The sequence below is a fragment of the Phalangium opilio genome, unplaced genomic scaffold (assembly GCF_054372755.1).
Source record: "Phalangium opilio isolate 3A_F unplaced genomic scaffold, DU_Popi_V2 ptg000095l_1, whole genome shotgun sequence".
Classification (NCBI taxonomy): Eukaryota; Metazoa; Arthropoda; class Arachnida; order Opiliones; family Phalangiidae; genus Phalangium; species Phalangium opilio.
Window position 1 is genome coordinate 1,278,675 of NW_028324200.1, and position 15,171 is coordinate 1,293,845.

The 15,171-nt window shown below is 34.7% G+C and overlaps 1 protein-coding gene across 1 annotated transcript; it reads right to left on the bottom strand.

Moving 5' to 3' along the window:
- Positions 1–1,715: 1,715 nt before the first annotated feature.
- Positions 1,716–6,473, bottom strand: LOC149635045 (uncharacterized). The gene is made up of 4 exons (XM_089850917.1): positions 6,389–6,473; positions 4,507–4,550; positions 4,318–4,396; positions 1,716–1,993 (listed from the first exon to the last, which is right to left on the bottom strand). Exons 1-4 carry the CDS (start codon positions 6,471–6,473, stop codon positions 1,758–1,760), a joined length of 444 nt encoding a protein of 147 aa, XP_089707043.1. The 3' UTR covers positions 1,716–1,757.
- Positions 6,474–15,171: the final 8,698 nt, after the last annotated feature.

Below are 15,171 nucleotides of genomic sequence, written 5' to 3' on the forward strand. Positions count from 1 at the left end.
GGTAACCGCGTAACCGCGAAATAACACAAGACCTATTTTAAGGGAGTGAACAGGCCCAGTATAGCTACGCCAATAAAACGGTCAACTACGGCGAAACTCTGATGACTCGCGACTTTTGGCCATTTTCATACTTTTCCTCTCATCCACTTTTGCTAGAACCTTTAAAATACAATATATCCAATACGGAGTATTATAAAAGAAAAGCCTTTACTCTAAATAACAAAAATACACGCCGCAGGGGTAAAATGTGAAACACCTGGACGTTAAATATTGCAATCTGGAGCTTCTACTAAAATACGAGGTCAGTGTTTCATTTTCAATCAATAGTCGTAGTTGTTAATGTTCAAAGCTCTTTCTAGAATTTCATTCCAAACTGAACAATGGAAGTCAAACTTATATTATTGCTTTCAATCTTTACGTTCATCCACTACAACGTTTCCCAAGACAGCCTGGAACGTAAGACACCTATATTTTATTTCAAATTTACGAGGAATGTCGAAAAAAAAAGAAGTTTTAGTAACTCATTTTAGTACTCGTTTGTAGCGTGTAGCTCGAACGAGTATTAATACGATTACCATTTTTTTGTTATCGAGACGATTACTAAAATACTAGATAAAAATTGATAAATATCAAATTTGATTTGCATATTCAAATAATTGATTCACTAAATCTATTATTAATTAAATTTGAAACAAAATATGCCATTTTCAAAAGGTCGCCACCCAGTATAGTCTACTTGATATAGGGTTAAGAAGGAACGTCCGGTATGTGGTAACAAAGAGAATATACCAAGAGGAGCAGAAACTTTGTAAATAGGGACCGGCTCTGAATTTGGAGGAACTAGTTCCGGTTGTTCACGTGACCTTGTCGTCTAATTAAAAATTTCCTTTTGTACGTCAACGGTCAACCCAGAGATCAACCCTTTACCACCACCAAAAGTAAGCAGCCGACATAATTTAACCAATAAAAGGCGTCGCTGCTTACCCAATCAACAAAAACCGGATCTAGTTAACCCAAAACCGTGGCCGGGCTTTTCAAAAGCCTTGTGAGAGGCTAGACTTTCCGCCCCTCTTGGTATACACTCTTTGGTGGTAAGGACTTACCCATCCACCAAAGTCATTTACATGAAGGGATATCTAACGTCTTTGGATGATAAATAAGGAAACGAGGTAGTCAAACACCGACTCTGTTTTACCCCGACTTCTGAAAAGGGTCTACTAAAAAAACTTAAATTCTTTGGAAAGTGTGGTTATATGTTAACAAACTTAAAATCTTTTTTTCAAAACTCAGTTTGTAGTGATAACCCTTCGAATGGTGTCGATCAATGTAGCAGAACAACTTGTACGCCAGTTTGCCATTCTTTGACAAATAGTTGCCAGTGTGTTGCCACTATAACAAAAAGTCCGAAGGGCTAAGTCTTCTGATTAACCATAAGAACAGCAAGTGTAGGGTTAACAAGTCACGAAATCAAGTCAGCTTCTTCAAATGTACACATTCAGTTTAAACAAAAAGAAAAATTAATTTATCGTTGTCTATTTACTATACCTACTGTATGTACATATAATATTAAAGTCAACATTGGTTTTACATTTAAGAACATGAATGCCAATGATTAATTTATTTCGTGTAATTTATTTTTTGGTCATGATCCTAGTTATATTTTTAATTCGTTTGATTAAAGTAAAAGGTATCATATTATTAGTAACTCTCTTTATTGCTTGCTTAACACTTAGAAACAATACAAATGTTACAGTATATTAACACTGATAAAGTTTCTTTAACTTGGCAATATCTGTTGGCAAAAAACGATGGTTCCTTTGTGAACTTCCGAGATCACTGAGCTTGAAATTGGTGTTTTTAGGCGTCATTGTGGGATACCTATTATCTCTGGCCCATAAATATGCTTCGTAATGCATGATTGAAATGTAGTCATAGTTAAAGCCCATATGATCCATGTACGACAAACTGTTCTTGTTAAAGTTGTGTTTTTGATCTGTAATAGTGGCTCAAGCTATCATAAAGCAATCAAATAATTTTCTGCTCAAAACTTTCTAACTCGTCCGCGTTTCTTTATGCAATAACCAGCCAGGTGTTGCCAATTAATAACAACGCTACTTGTTTCCGCAATAAAAAAATCTAAATAGCCTATTTTAATTGTGAAGTTTAAATTAAACCAATTCCAAAGGGCTTATTGACAGATAGGATTAAATTGAGGGTAAAGAGGTAACTCGAATGATTTATAATCGATTCTTCTACTAATTATAAAACATATCTCCATAATTTAGCATCCTGGAATCATCTCCGGATGATTTTAAAAACTAAATTAATTTGTTTTTAAAATTGTTTAATTAAAACTTGCAACTTCTGTGTACGCCATGCTAAGAAACCAAGTGGCCTACTCTGCATGATGTGTATTCTGTTTTCTAGTCTATGTAAGATTACTGTATAAATAGTAGGGAAACTATCTTTTTAACATATCACTTATTCATCAGTCACATAAACCAAGTAGATTCAATTAATCATCAAGCCCAAAGCATCAAAACAAAAATATATGAAGCTTAAAGCATCTGCATTACATAAATCAAGCTCACAGCAACTGCATCACATGAACCAAGCTCAAAGCAACTGCATCACATAAATCAAGCTCAAAGCAACTGCGGCACTTAAATCAAGCTCAAAGCAACTGCATCACATAAATTGAGCTCAAAGCAAATGCATCATTTAAATCAAGCTCAAAGAAAATGAACCTCATAAATCAGCCCAAAGCAAATGCACCTCATAAATCAAGCCCAAAGATAATGCATCACATATTACAAGCTCAAAGAAAATGCATCACATAAATCAAGCTCAAAGAAAATGTATCACGTAAATCAAGCTCAAAGCAAGTGCATCACATAAATCAGTTCAAAGAAAATCAATCTAACAGAAAATGCATGGCATAAATCAAGCTCAAAGCAGCTAAATTTTGTGATTCAAGCTCAAATCAACTAAATTACATAAATCAAGCTCAAAGCAACGAAATGAAACATCCAAAGTTTGAATCCCATAAATTCAGTTCGAATCAACTATGTCACTTCAAATAAGCTTACTGTAAAAATTTAAACTCACGTTCGAGAATATTATTCCAGTTGATATTTACGTAATTGTCTCTATCAGCCCGAGTTTGTTCATGCCAAAATCCAAGAGCGTGCATTAGTTCGTGCATAATTACCCCTTTATGCATGCAGCCAGGAATTTGAAGAGATAATGTTTGAACTCCACCTTGTCTACCAATCATAGAATAACACCTGGAACAAAAACGGAATAATTGATAGACCGTTTTTCTAAAATAATGAATTTCATAAATATTTTTAGAATTAATATTTATATGAACCCGTTTAGCGAAGATATTCGAATATAATTCCCTGAACCACGTCCTTGTACGAAACGTATGCAGGTTTTTGTATGGTATTCATTCATAGCATTCTTGATTAAATTCACCTGAGTTTGGTCTGCCACAATTTGAAGAAGATTAATTACAAAACAGTTTGAATATCGTTTACAGGGATAGCGTTGTATTTCGATCAAATTCAGATTTTTTCATCTAGTTGTCGCTAAAGTTTATATAAACTAAAAACATATGACACGTCACACGCATCTATCAAAGGCTGTCATTTTTAAATGGTATGTAGTAAATAAAAGCTTGAATCCTAAATTTAATGATTAATTTATACGCTACCATCCTTTCAGTTAATTATAATAATTAGTTTTGGTTTTATTTTAATTTCCACCAAATGCGAGAATAGGCCTTTCCGAACAATATAAGGTGTACTCAAGAAGTGATATCTATAGTTTATTAGGGAGAAGGTATAAGATTCCTAAGTATTCGCGCGCCATAGTCCCAGTCTCCCTTTCAAAATACAAGGGGGGGACGTAAAAGGAGGCCCAGCTATTTCACCTCTCCTCAGTCGTCAGTAATTTTTGTCATTCGCGTCGCGCTGACGTTAGTTTTCAAGAACCAATGAGATGCTGGTTGTAATTTAGAGGCGGGGATTAACTCCGGACCTACGTTTGGACTGGGGATAAAGCTGGAAATGCGGCGAATTTATACCTTCTTCCTAATAAACTAGATATCACTTCATTGTATACTGGGGTAAAGGCTGATGGGAGCTTTTCTCTAGTCACTTCAGTTCTCGATCTACTGACTTTACCAAAAAAAACTCACGCTTTCACGCGTTTATCCCTTTGATATGTTGGTGACGGGATTCCAGAAACATTTTCAGAAAGGTCTATTCTTTAGGTGTTGTCTGACAGATTGAAAAGTTTAAGTTAACGTACTGAAATTATTGTCGATGACGTAGTAGACAGTTTTGCCTGGCCACCTTAAATTCATATTTCTAATCGCGTTTCTGTCTCCCTGCAACAAATGGATACACAAATTTGAAAGTAAAAACGCAACAGCTTCTATTTTTAGTAATTTCTAATATTCGAAAATTATGTAAATGAAATTGCGAAAATAGTACATACATCTAAATCTTCTTTCGATAGAAGTATATCTCCTTCGAAAAGATCTACAAGCGTTTACAACAATTTATTAGTAAAATTGTCTCTGTACAAATAGATTTGAAAAAGAAACAAAATACGTGTACAAAATGTATTGGCCAAAGTTCAGATATTAATATTTTAGTAGTAAAAATATGACTTTAAGCCCTAATTCTTTGAAAATTACTTTTCATAATTTCCCCCCAAAAATTCTACTTTCAAAAACATTCAAACGTCATTTGTTAATGAACTTTACATAATTTGCCAAGCATTTAATTACTTTTAGCAGAAGTGAGATGAGACTAGAAGTGAAGGGCTCTAGCAATGGTAATAGATCCTGGCACTAGTGAACAAAGTTGAGGATTTTATGCCGCTTCCATCGCGCCTACGCTTGAGACAAAAAATTGGTTGAGGTCCAAAAAAATTTCTTACCCCCTTCCCCTCAACCTAAAGTGGCGGAACACGGAGGTGGGTGCTTGAATCTAGTTCGGCCGTCTACCAGCGCGAGCGTCTCACGTTTTGGAGGGGAAATTCAGCAACCGCCACCAGAGGGCCAACCGTTCTTGTGTTATCAAGAATATTCACTTTCGCCAAGTGAAGAATTTGGTTAGCTCAGTACTTCTAGTCTCATCTCCCTTCTGCTTTTAGTTATCATTTCAACTGCAAAAAGACCTTTAAAGACATAATTTCATTATAAAACTCGACAAAAAGTGTAATTTTTAATCACGCAAAGATTCATAATAAGGGGCATTAGAAACCATGGAAAAATATTGTTAATTATGGGGACATAAATCCTATTTTCTTTTGGCTATAGCTTTACCTTAGTGATTGCGATTTTTTTTTATGAAGGACGGTAATAAAAAGGGCCAGCGTGCCATTTATAATATATCTAAAGCCGTGATTACACCAGACACTTTGAAAACGTTTATAACTGTTTTGGAAATTACAATCTAAATCATGTTTAAAAACTATTATTGGATTTTCTCAAAAAATATCTGAAAGATTAACCGTATAATGTAACTTTTCGACCCTTCATAAATGGTTGGAATTGTTTTCAAACGCGGCTTAAGACATGAAGCTTCAATCACAAACGGACTGAAAAATCCATTTTCTATTATAATTGTTGTATACTACTTAACAGCAATTTTAGAGTCTATATGAACATTTATACTCAAATAATTCATTTACAGGATTTTAAATTCCTTGTAAAACCATATACGTAACATAACAAAAACAGGTACATAATAATGAAATACTTTTTATTTTATGGTTTTTAATGGGGGGAGTCTGTGAAGCAAAATCCAGTAGGTATAACCATAATGGCATAATATGGTTTTAGAGATAGGAGAAATAGTGCTTGATTTCGTATCAACTTAGACTATAGCTCTAAAACGAGAGCCCTTCTCATGAATGGTCGTAAATATTACCCTAGTTTTAGGTTGCGCATAAACTTTAGTTGTCACCTGCTAATCCCAACAGGTGACTTTTAAACTTTTAAAAACATTTCCAAACTTAAGGGGCGGCACTCACTGATGTCCAGCCTTGAAATGCATTCTGGGCTTTCTAAATCTCTACAGATGGCCCACAACTGTGCTACTTCAGAATCAAACTTTCCTTTTCCAAGCTTAAAGTACATAGTTTCAGACTAGGACGCTTTATAGCATTTAAACAAGGAAGCCTGGCTTTTCTGTCCTCCTTGAGTAAATAGTAGTAATCCTACTAGTCGAAAAACTGGGTATACACATATAACGAGGAAACAAATCTTCCTTAAGAAATTTAGCATTTCAGCCATGAAAAGTGTCACTTTAAACGCCATAATGTTACATATGGTAAAAAAAATAAAAAAAAAGGCACGTTATTTAGTTACCTCCTTCAAAAACGCTTCGGCTAAAGTTAGTTTCAGCCGCAAATGCACCTACTATCAAACTCGTAATTAGGAGATATTCAAACATTATCTTTTATGGATTTTCCAAAAACATGTTGCGGGCTACCCTTATTTATAGAAAAGCGTTATCATAACAAGTTGGGAAACAAAAATATTACCTCTCCGAGGCGGGTTGACTACCTACAATCTAATTTCTCTCTTCATTTAAATATTGGCTTTTATTGTTAAGCAACTTCAGAAGTTAAAATTAATAAATTATTCATAGCTATATTTGCAACTAGGTTGGTATGTAAACACTATCCTCTCGTTATACTCAACGATATTCTAAGTTTGACAGCACGACTGTTAATGTTTGTCCATACTTTAGCTGATCTATCCGCACTAAAAGAATGGACCCTCCGAAGCCATAACTAAATAGCGGTCAATATCTAACTACCACGATCTAGTTGCCTTCGTGACACGGTTCTTTTGAAGAACCTAAAACTGTTCGTTATAACATGAATTTAACATTCGAATCATTTCACTGTGAACTGTTAAGGTCTCTTTAAAGAGGTCGCGCTATAAACAAATAAAATTTTTAATTCATCTCATCTCATGATTTGTAATACAATAGAGTAACGCCTTAATATATCCCTCTATATTAACTATGTATGTACTGTATAAGCATCATACGCAATCTTCAATACTCGACTCGTCGTCCGCAATTTTCTGGAAATTGGGTATGGATGAATCCAATAAGTACAGACAGGTATGTGGGATAGACTAGGAGGACTAAAAGGTCATGATGTTTGAATCAATATGTACAGATTATTGCCTATGTGGAAAGATCAGAAGAAGGTGGTAATAGAGGACATTGTGCACAGATTGATGGCTCTGTGGAATGGACGACTGACTTATCTGATTACGGAATAATGGTCAGTAAAAATGTGAATAGGACCTAAGTGGGATAGCTGACGTAATAAGTGGGGTGGCGTAGTGGTTAGCACTTTCGCCTCGCAGCAAGAGGATCCCGGGTTCGATCCCGGACTATGTCACCGGGTGAAAATCTGGGAACAAGTCCTTCTACGTAGAGTTTCTAAGTTCTCTCCCCGCTTGTTAAAAGAAGTTTTCCTCCGCGGTCCTTCTAACTCGGTTTCTCTTTTCCAACAAAATTTGAAGTGGTTAACGGTAATAGTTAGTATAGGGCGCTGTAGGTTAGCTGTGGCATAGGGGCTAGCCACCACCCCCCTATGCATTGAAAAAGGGACCCATCTGTAAATAAGCCACAGGCTTAGTGTGGAAATCCCTTCTTAGACAAGCCTAGATTATTATTATTAATGCGATATTGGTTTACTAAATTTCTGTGAACCGTAAACTCGGTCCAGAGATTGTGATATACCTTTGCTCCGATTTGGAAACTACGAACACGGTCACACACATTTACGACCAGACACACAAACCATAAAAGACCTGTGTAATATCGCTCCGTCACGTAGTCGTCACTCGGAGAGATAAAATTTTTGAAAAATATTGAAAGGTGGTAAGTTTCCCACCAAAGAAGCATATACTAATAATTGAAGGTCGATCGAGAGCATAAATATTGTTAGATAACCTTCAATGGATATGCTGTTCTTAAAATAAATTATAACCTAAATTTTTCAAAGATAGTATAGCTAGTGAAATTCGTTTTTGAGGTTATTACTTACAAACGTCATTAATAGCTATGTTTAAAATGATTTTAGGAATAAAGTTTCTTTTAACGTTTTAACTAGAATTAAGGTAAATTAATGACGATTAAAATAATTAATATCAATTATATTCAATAAATTATTTAAGAAAACCTCTTAATTGCGTCTCGACTCGGAGAGGTTTATTTTTGGTTTCCCAACTTGTTATCAAATATCGCTCTAAATTTCAAAGGCAGGGCGTTACGCGATTGGTCAGAGGAGCTAATTTCTAATCATTCATGAGATTTCAAACTAAATTGAATTTTAAAATCATTCGGAAGAGGTATTAAATGGTATAGCCTCTCTTGAGCAGAATTCAGTCTTGGCAAGGGTAAATTTTAACCTAAGAAAAGTGTTCTCTTCCGTACTAAATATTTTCATATTCAACGTACCTTGGTGCCATTAATAAGGGCAGAGACAATTTCGAAAAGGTCATCAAGAGCAAATGAGGATTTATTTCTCGCAACAAGAAGTTGCCTTCGATTATTTTCATGCCATGTTCAACACTTCTTGGGCGAGAAGCAGTCTCCAAGTTCACGAGTCCGTCCAACTGAGGTCGGGAAGAATTTTATCGTAAATTTTAATTCGAAACAAAAGTTTTAAATTTTTTGGAACTTAAGGTCCGTTACTCAATTGAATATATCAAGTGGAAGAAACAGTTGAAAAGCGCGGCTGATTTGGACCTGCTGAGTAGCGTCGGGAATATTCTTTCTACTTTCTTCTCATGCTGTTTTCGGGAGCGGTCGCCTTTGTCATAACCGAAATAATCTTTAACTAATTAACTTCTAAGATGGAAAATTGAATCCGCCACGAAACGAAATGGAATTTCTCGAAGATAAACTTGTTTTCGAATGCATAGGACCGATAGGCCCAGAGATAATGAAATTTTAGCCTGAGAGCGAGCTAAACTATGCCATCAGAACAGAACAGAATTTCACCGTCGACTAGACGAATCTCTGAACAATCACAAGCTGCTGCATCCAAAAATTCCAAATGCTATTGAACATCCAGAGGGTTTCAAATTCTTGCATCCTGAATTTAACTTTTCATTGAATCAGATTATCTAAAATACCCACGACAGTAATACGCGAACAACAGTGGTTGTGAATCACATAAAAGCAACATTGATTAACTCTTCTTGGCCCATTTTATTTGCTTTGCTGTTCTGACGCTAAATATAAATGAAACTTATCGATTACAAAGGGTAATCTACGGTATTGGACAACAAATGCGTGTAGGTGTAAAAATTCCGAGACTAAAGTTTCGAACCTATCTGTATTGTTTCCAAAATTTCGGCAATTCGAACTAATTCTAATTTCCCAGTTAATTTGTTATTGCAATCACTGAATATTTGCGTGATATATTACGAACTATTTTATAGAAGCCATTTATGCTTTTGTATTGTAATCAAAGTCGCTAATGTGGCACTACTAGTATGACGAAGGCCCCGTTGAAAACTAATAGCATCATCGTCGTAGAAGTTGCTTGATAGTATGTGGCGTACTTACACTAAACAGTATTGGCAAACTTATCATTAAAATTGACCGGGTTTACGACTAAATATTGAAAATACTCATTAAAAATATGAAGATACAAGTAGGATGTCAGAACAAACCAAGTAACGAAGCGTGATATTAGTTCTAAACAGTCCATTCGAAACAGAGAGCATAAAGGTGTTAGAATACAACATTATTTTTTTACAGTGTAAGAGGGATAGAATATTACATAATGGGTCAAAATTATATTTCATAGTGGTTTAAAAATAATAAATATGTAAATTAACATTAACGATTTATTTAATTGCAGCTCGAAATTTACACGCGACATATATGTTGTCAAAAATTAATAGGCTTACGTTACCATGTCTGCAGGGGCTTAATTCTCGATAATTCACCACAATTTTTTTAATTCTATCAAAGCTGAATATAATTTAAATAAACGGCAGTCTATCTTGAGAATCCTGAAGAAGTTTCAAAGTTTGATATTGGTGATTTCACGCAAAATGTCTTCCGCAATTTATGAGCCTGTAGTAGAGAAAGAAATTGCTATATTTATTCCCTATAAAACTATAAATTTAAATAAGACTTAATTAGCAAGGCACCTATTTTTTATCGGTTCTTGCAATTTTTCACTACATGCAGTACCACTTCGAAGATGAAAACCAACGCAGCCAAAGTGTTTCCAACAGCAAGGACTCGAAACACGGAACAGAGAAAGAACAAGTCCTTGGGTTCGTCCAATATCAAACTGTCAGACTCGAGCAGGTAATTTCTAGCTTTGAATTTAGCATTAAATAAATGTGTGGAAAGTAGACTAGTTTCAAATATTCTTTCGATACTGTGAACAAAAAAAGATTAAATAATAAAAATATGGGAGCGGTCTGCGACAAATTATTCTAAGAAGGATACTAGCTAAGCTAACCGGCACTATTTTAATGTGTAACGTGTAATTTTGGGATTCTCTAAAATTTATGCGTATTTACCTCAAAATATTAACTTCTAGCAAATAAAATCTTAAATTATCGTTGCACTATAGTTCTATGCTACTGAGGCTCACTATTGAGTCGTAAAAATAGCATCATAAAGATCCATAATTAAGTAATTTTTAATGGAATGCGCAAGCCAATAACGAACAAATAAAGGGTTAATTGAACTACTTTAACCTAAGATGATACCCTTTTGCTATCACGATTATATAACTGAACATTGAGGATAAACTAAATACTGAGTAAGTTAAAACATTGAAACGTTGACGAAAGGTCTTGATGGGAGATTAAGTATGTTTTGAACAATGTTCCGTAATGTAAAGCGCTAAAAGAGCTTATCAATATTAAATAACTGCGAACTTAAATGCACTACTGTGAAGTAAAGTCTCATCAAAATCTCATTATTTCTATATTTAGGAAAAGTGGCGTTTTACGATTGGGATAGAGATTGCTTCAGAAGACTTACGTGTAGTCGATATTTTCCAAGATTTGTCGCGGAATATTTTTGTTGAAAAACATATGGGCGAGTATAGGCTCGTAGGTTTTCTTTCCCACATAAATCCGTCTTTGTTGAACATCCAGTTGTCTCTTTAGTTGAAACAAATGTCCTTCACCTGTGTCCCAAAACATTTGTGTTTGTTCAATAATAACACCTCGTCCACACGCCAATCGTTTCATAACATTCGGATCCTTAAGGCGTTGAAATGATTTTCCTAATTGTTTCGACAAAGCTGTGTACGCAGAATCGTTATTCTAAAATTTAAAATGCGGACCAATAATTACTTCTGCCGAGATAATGATGTCAGTAAACACCTGCCATGTAATCGATTCCTTTTTAGGCCATCGATTCCTTGTTATAACAGAGTCAATGACTTCACTGGATAAAAATAAACCCCGAGTAGGACCATTTTCGTTTTTAAGATTTCTAACTTTGCGCGTGCCTTAAAAGAAATTTTTGGGACTAACATGGAAGGCTTAACGAAGAACCTTTGGATTATCCATGATTAAGAATAGTGTTTTCAATTTCAGAATTTTTGAAATTTCGAGGGATCCTGGTTTCTTTAGAATCTCGTTACCCATCGCCTCACAAAAAAAAAAACATTTCATTATTTTACGCTTTAGAAAAATGATTAGGCCTAGCCTCACTCTAATCGTTCCTTTTTAAAGTGTATGATTGAGATCACACTATTTTTCTAACTTTAAAACGGTTTTGAAACATTTTGTTTAAGCTCTAATGTGAATTAGAGATGAAGAGTCAATAAAAGTGATTAGCTTCATACCTGGGTCTTGTCTTTGTTTTGTGAACTTACCCTCATTAAAAGGAATATTTTATATCTCAATTTCATCGAAGCCAAATGGTTAGAATTTGAAATCAAATCGTCAATGGTATCAATTTTGGATGAATGACCGGTCAAAAGTGTGCCAGTTAAATTGCCCGACCACGCCCAGGCTAGTACCATCGTCCCGAAAATCCAAACTGAAGGCAGAAATCTCTTCACTCCACGTTTTTCCAAAGATGTTGCCGCTAAATTAATTTGAATATATATCAAATTAAAGAGGGCTTCTGATTAAGAAATAAATTGATATCTCGAACAAAATGTCTTGGCCAAATGTGATCTCTGTTTGAAACTTTTGATAACTGACACTAGTTCAATCATTTAGTCAGATTTATTTGGTTCTGTGAATTGTTTTAGGCTAAACTAATATCGAGAGATTTGGCCTACTATCTTAGGGATATTGTCCCATCATAGGGTGGCTTTGCCTCAGCACCCAGCTGACTTTGTCTGGGTGGCGGAGTTTGTCACAAAAGCTAATTACACATATCCATGGTGACGTCTTTTTTCAATTCTGTACCTCAAATTATGATCCCCGCTAAACTGTTCGCTAAGAACAATGATAGCCGATAGTAAGGACAGAAATACACCTAGTCAATTTAAGTAAGTTTGCATCTTCCAGTGTGAATTTCATTATTTCATTCTATAAGAAAAACTCCGTGATTTACTAAAGTAAATCGAAAACTTGAGTGAAATTAAATTACTCTGTTTTACACCCCATGCACTCAGAGAACCTCGCCTCGATTAGACAATACATTTAGCAGTTTTCAAGTTAATTTATTTTTACAAAGAGGAAGTTAGCATTTGCCTCTTCCCACTTCTTTTAAAAGATTACTCTAAAATATTAGCTATTTAGACCACGTTTTCGTTCAAAGACCGACTGACCGAAATTATTTGTACATCAGACTTTCTACTTCCCTTTTTACTTGGACTCTTGCTTTAATTTAATCGGTCTTTGGTACGTACGATTGCGCAGAAAATCCGAAATGTAAATCCAGATGAATTTCGTAAAGATTCCCGAATTGGACTCCCTGAATCTCATTCTTTTCCTGGCAGCCACAAGAGATACGAGCGAAACTAATATCAATGACAAAAGGTTGAAGATCCATACTGTGTTCTCGAGTCCCTTGATGGACAGAATCTTTTGTGAACGTTCGTTTCTAATGGGCTTGCTTGAAAATATTGAGTAGGAATCGAAGTAACTAATTGGAGCTACATGAAGTATCAACGCATCCCTCTCAAATGCCATATATTGTTGTATAACGGTGTCTAGAATCTTAAAGAAAATTTAATTGATTTTATTAAAAAAAAATAGGCGCCCATGTGTTTCTCAAAGCGGCTATTACACACAAGAGGGGAATTTGTTTGTAAAAATATGCAACACCATGTTTTGTATCAGGTACTACTACTCTCTTGTTCGTCATATTTAATGCATATTTTTAAAAATATTAAAAACAAACATTTGTAGGATTATTAACATCAAATTCCCACATTTGTAGTAACACGCTTTTTCTATTGAAACACGATCCAATCTTGTACTTACACCATTTTCAATAGCAAAACTATGTTTCACAGGACTTGATATCCATTTAGTAACATTGATCTCCCTCAAACTACCTTCGACCCATTTATTACTCATAAATGTAAGTCTGAAATATTATTTCCAAATTTTGTCATTTGATGTTTTGTATTTGGGAAAACTATCATAAATGCAGACATACTTCACATTTTTGAGGCTAAAAAGCACGTAACGACCAAATGCATATCCCATATCGTAGTACGGAGAATAAGGCGACGTCAAGAAGTCCTTCTCCCATTTATCCAGCCGCTATATAATGTATTTAATAACTTTAAATTCTCGGTCCTAATACGTTTTCCGATGACTCAAATTAGAGCAATGCTGTCAATGCATCTTTGCCCGTATATATTCATAATTTGGTAAAAATGGTATACATTTGGCTTTAAAAACATTTTCAAAAATCAACACTATTATCTGTGGCTATTGTGCTCACAAATTTATAGTTTTGGTATTTTTCATCATACGAAACATTTATAAAATTGTTCATGAAAAGAGATGTAACAGATTCGAAGCAGTCAAATTACCGAAATTCCTTTGATTAGTTTTACGAAAACTTTTAATAAAATTTTATAGATATTTATTAACCCTTTAATAACTCTGGTACGATTATTATATTATTCTAGGAGAGCGATAGCTCTCTTAGATAAGACTTCATACCGACTTTAATGTATAAGGATGGTTTTTTGATTGGTTATAACTTTTTTTGTAACGTATAAACTGCTTTGAAAAAATTCCACAGAACTACAATTCGGGCCCTAAATATGTGGTTAAAATTTCAAAAAGATCCAACCATTAGTTTTTCTTATAAAAAATAAAGTTGCTAAGGGTGGTTTTCATTTCCATAAAAATAATCATAGATTTTGACGAAAACCTCGAAATTTTCCCATAGAAATAACATGGGAAAATATTTTACAGATAACCATCTTGTTGTAGCCGTCATGATATAACTATACGTTTGTTTGATTTGAAAACGGTTTTAAACGAAAGCCTCATATTTAGTATTTGTGCTTTCCAGCTTTCATTGATTAATTTTAAGTTTAAGTATGTTTAATTTTAAGTTTTCAAAATTACCCCAATCTGCGTTATTTAAGCATGGATAGACTGATTTACTAGTAATTATCAGCGCGACCAATATTGGCCTTTTTTACGTATAGTTGCGTCATATTAATCCGATTGTTTTTCTTAATGCCTTTTGGTTGAAATGGCCTATCGGTAGTGAGATAAGACTGCTTTAATATTGTCGCCGTGACCATATTACCAAGTTTGTGGCGGCCGCCATTTTTTTAAGGGGAAAAAATTTGAGAGTGGGTCCTTTTTCGTTGTCATTTTCATATTTTTTGAGGATTTGCTGATGGATGGATTTTAAATATAATATAAAGTAGGTTTTAAGCTTTAATATAAGCCTAATTTCATAATTTTCCACCTTTTTATTGTCCCACAATCTATTCCTAAACTTGCCACTTTTTTTAAGGCGGTGAAACCCGTGAAATTGCGCTAAGCCTTGGTCGCTTCAGCGCCGAAAACAGCTGTAGTCAGACATGTTATTTACTAAAAATGTATGCGGTCACTCGGTCAGTGTGTTGTTTTTGCCTTTTAATGCTTCTAATCGTGATGCGTGTCGAGGTTTACGAATCCAATGTGTGTTGCGAAATGAAAATCAA

Coding starts and splice junctions, on each gene's coding strand:
- LOC149635045 (XM_089850917.1), bottom strand. CDS start 6,473: ATGTTTGAATATCTCCTAATTACGAGTTTGATAGTAGGTGCATTTGCG. Junction 4,551..6,388: donor CCGAAGCGTTTTTGAAGGAG/GTAACTAAATAA, acceptor AAACGCTTGTAG/ATCTTTTCGAAGGAGATATA. Junction 4,397..4,506: donor TATCGAAAGAAGATTTAGAT/GTATGTACTATT, acceptor CATTTGTTGCAG/GGAGACAGAAACGCGATTAG.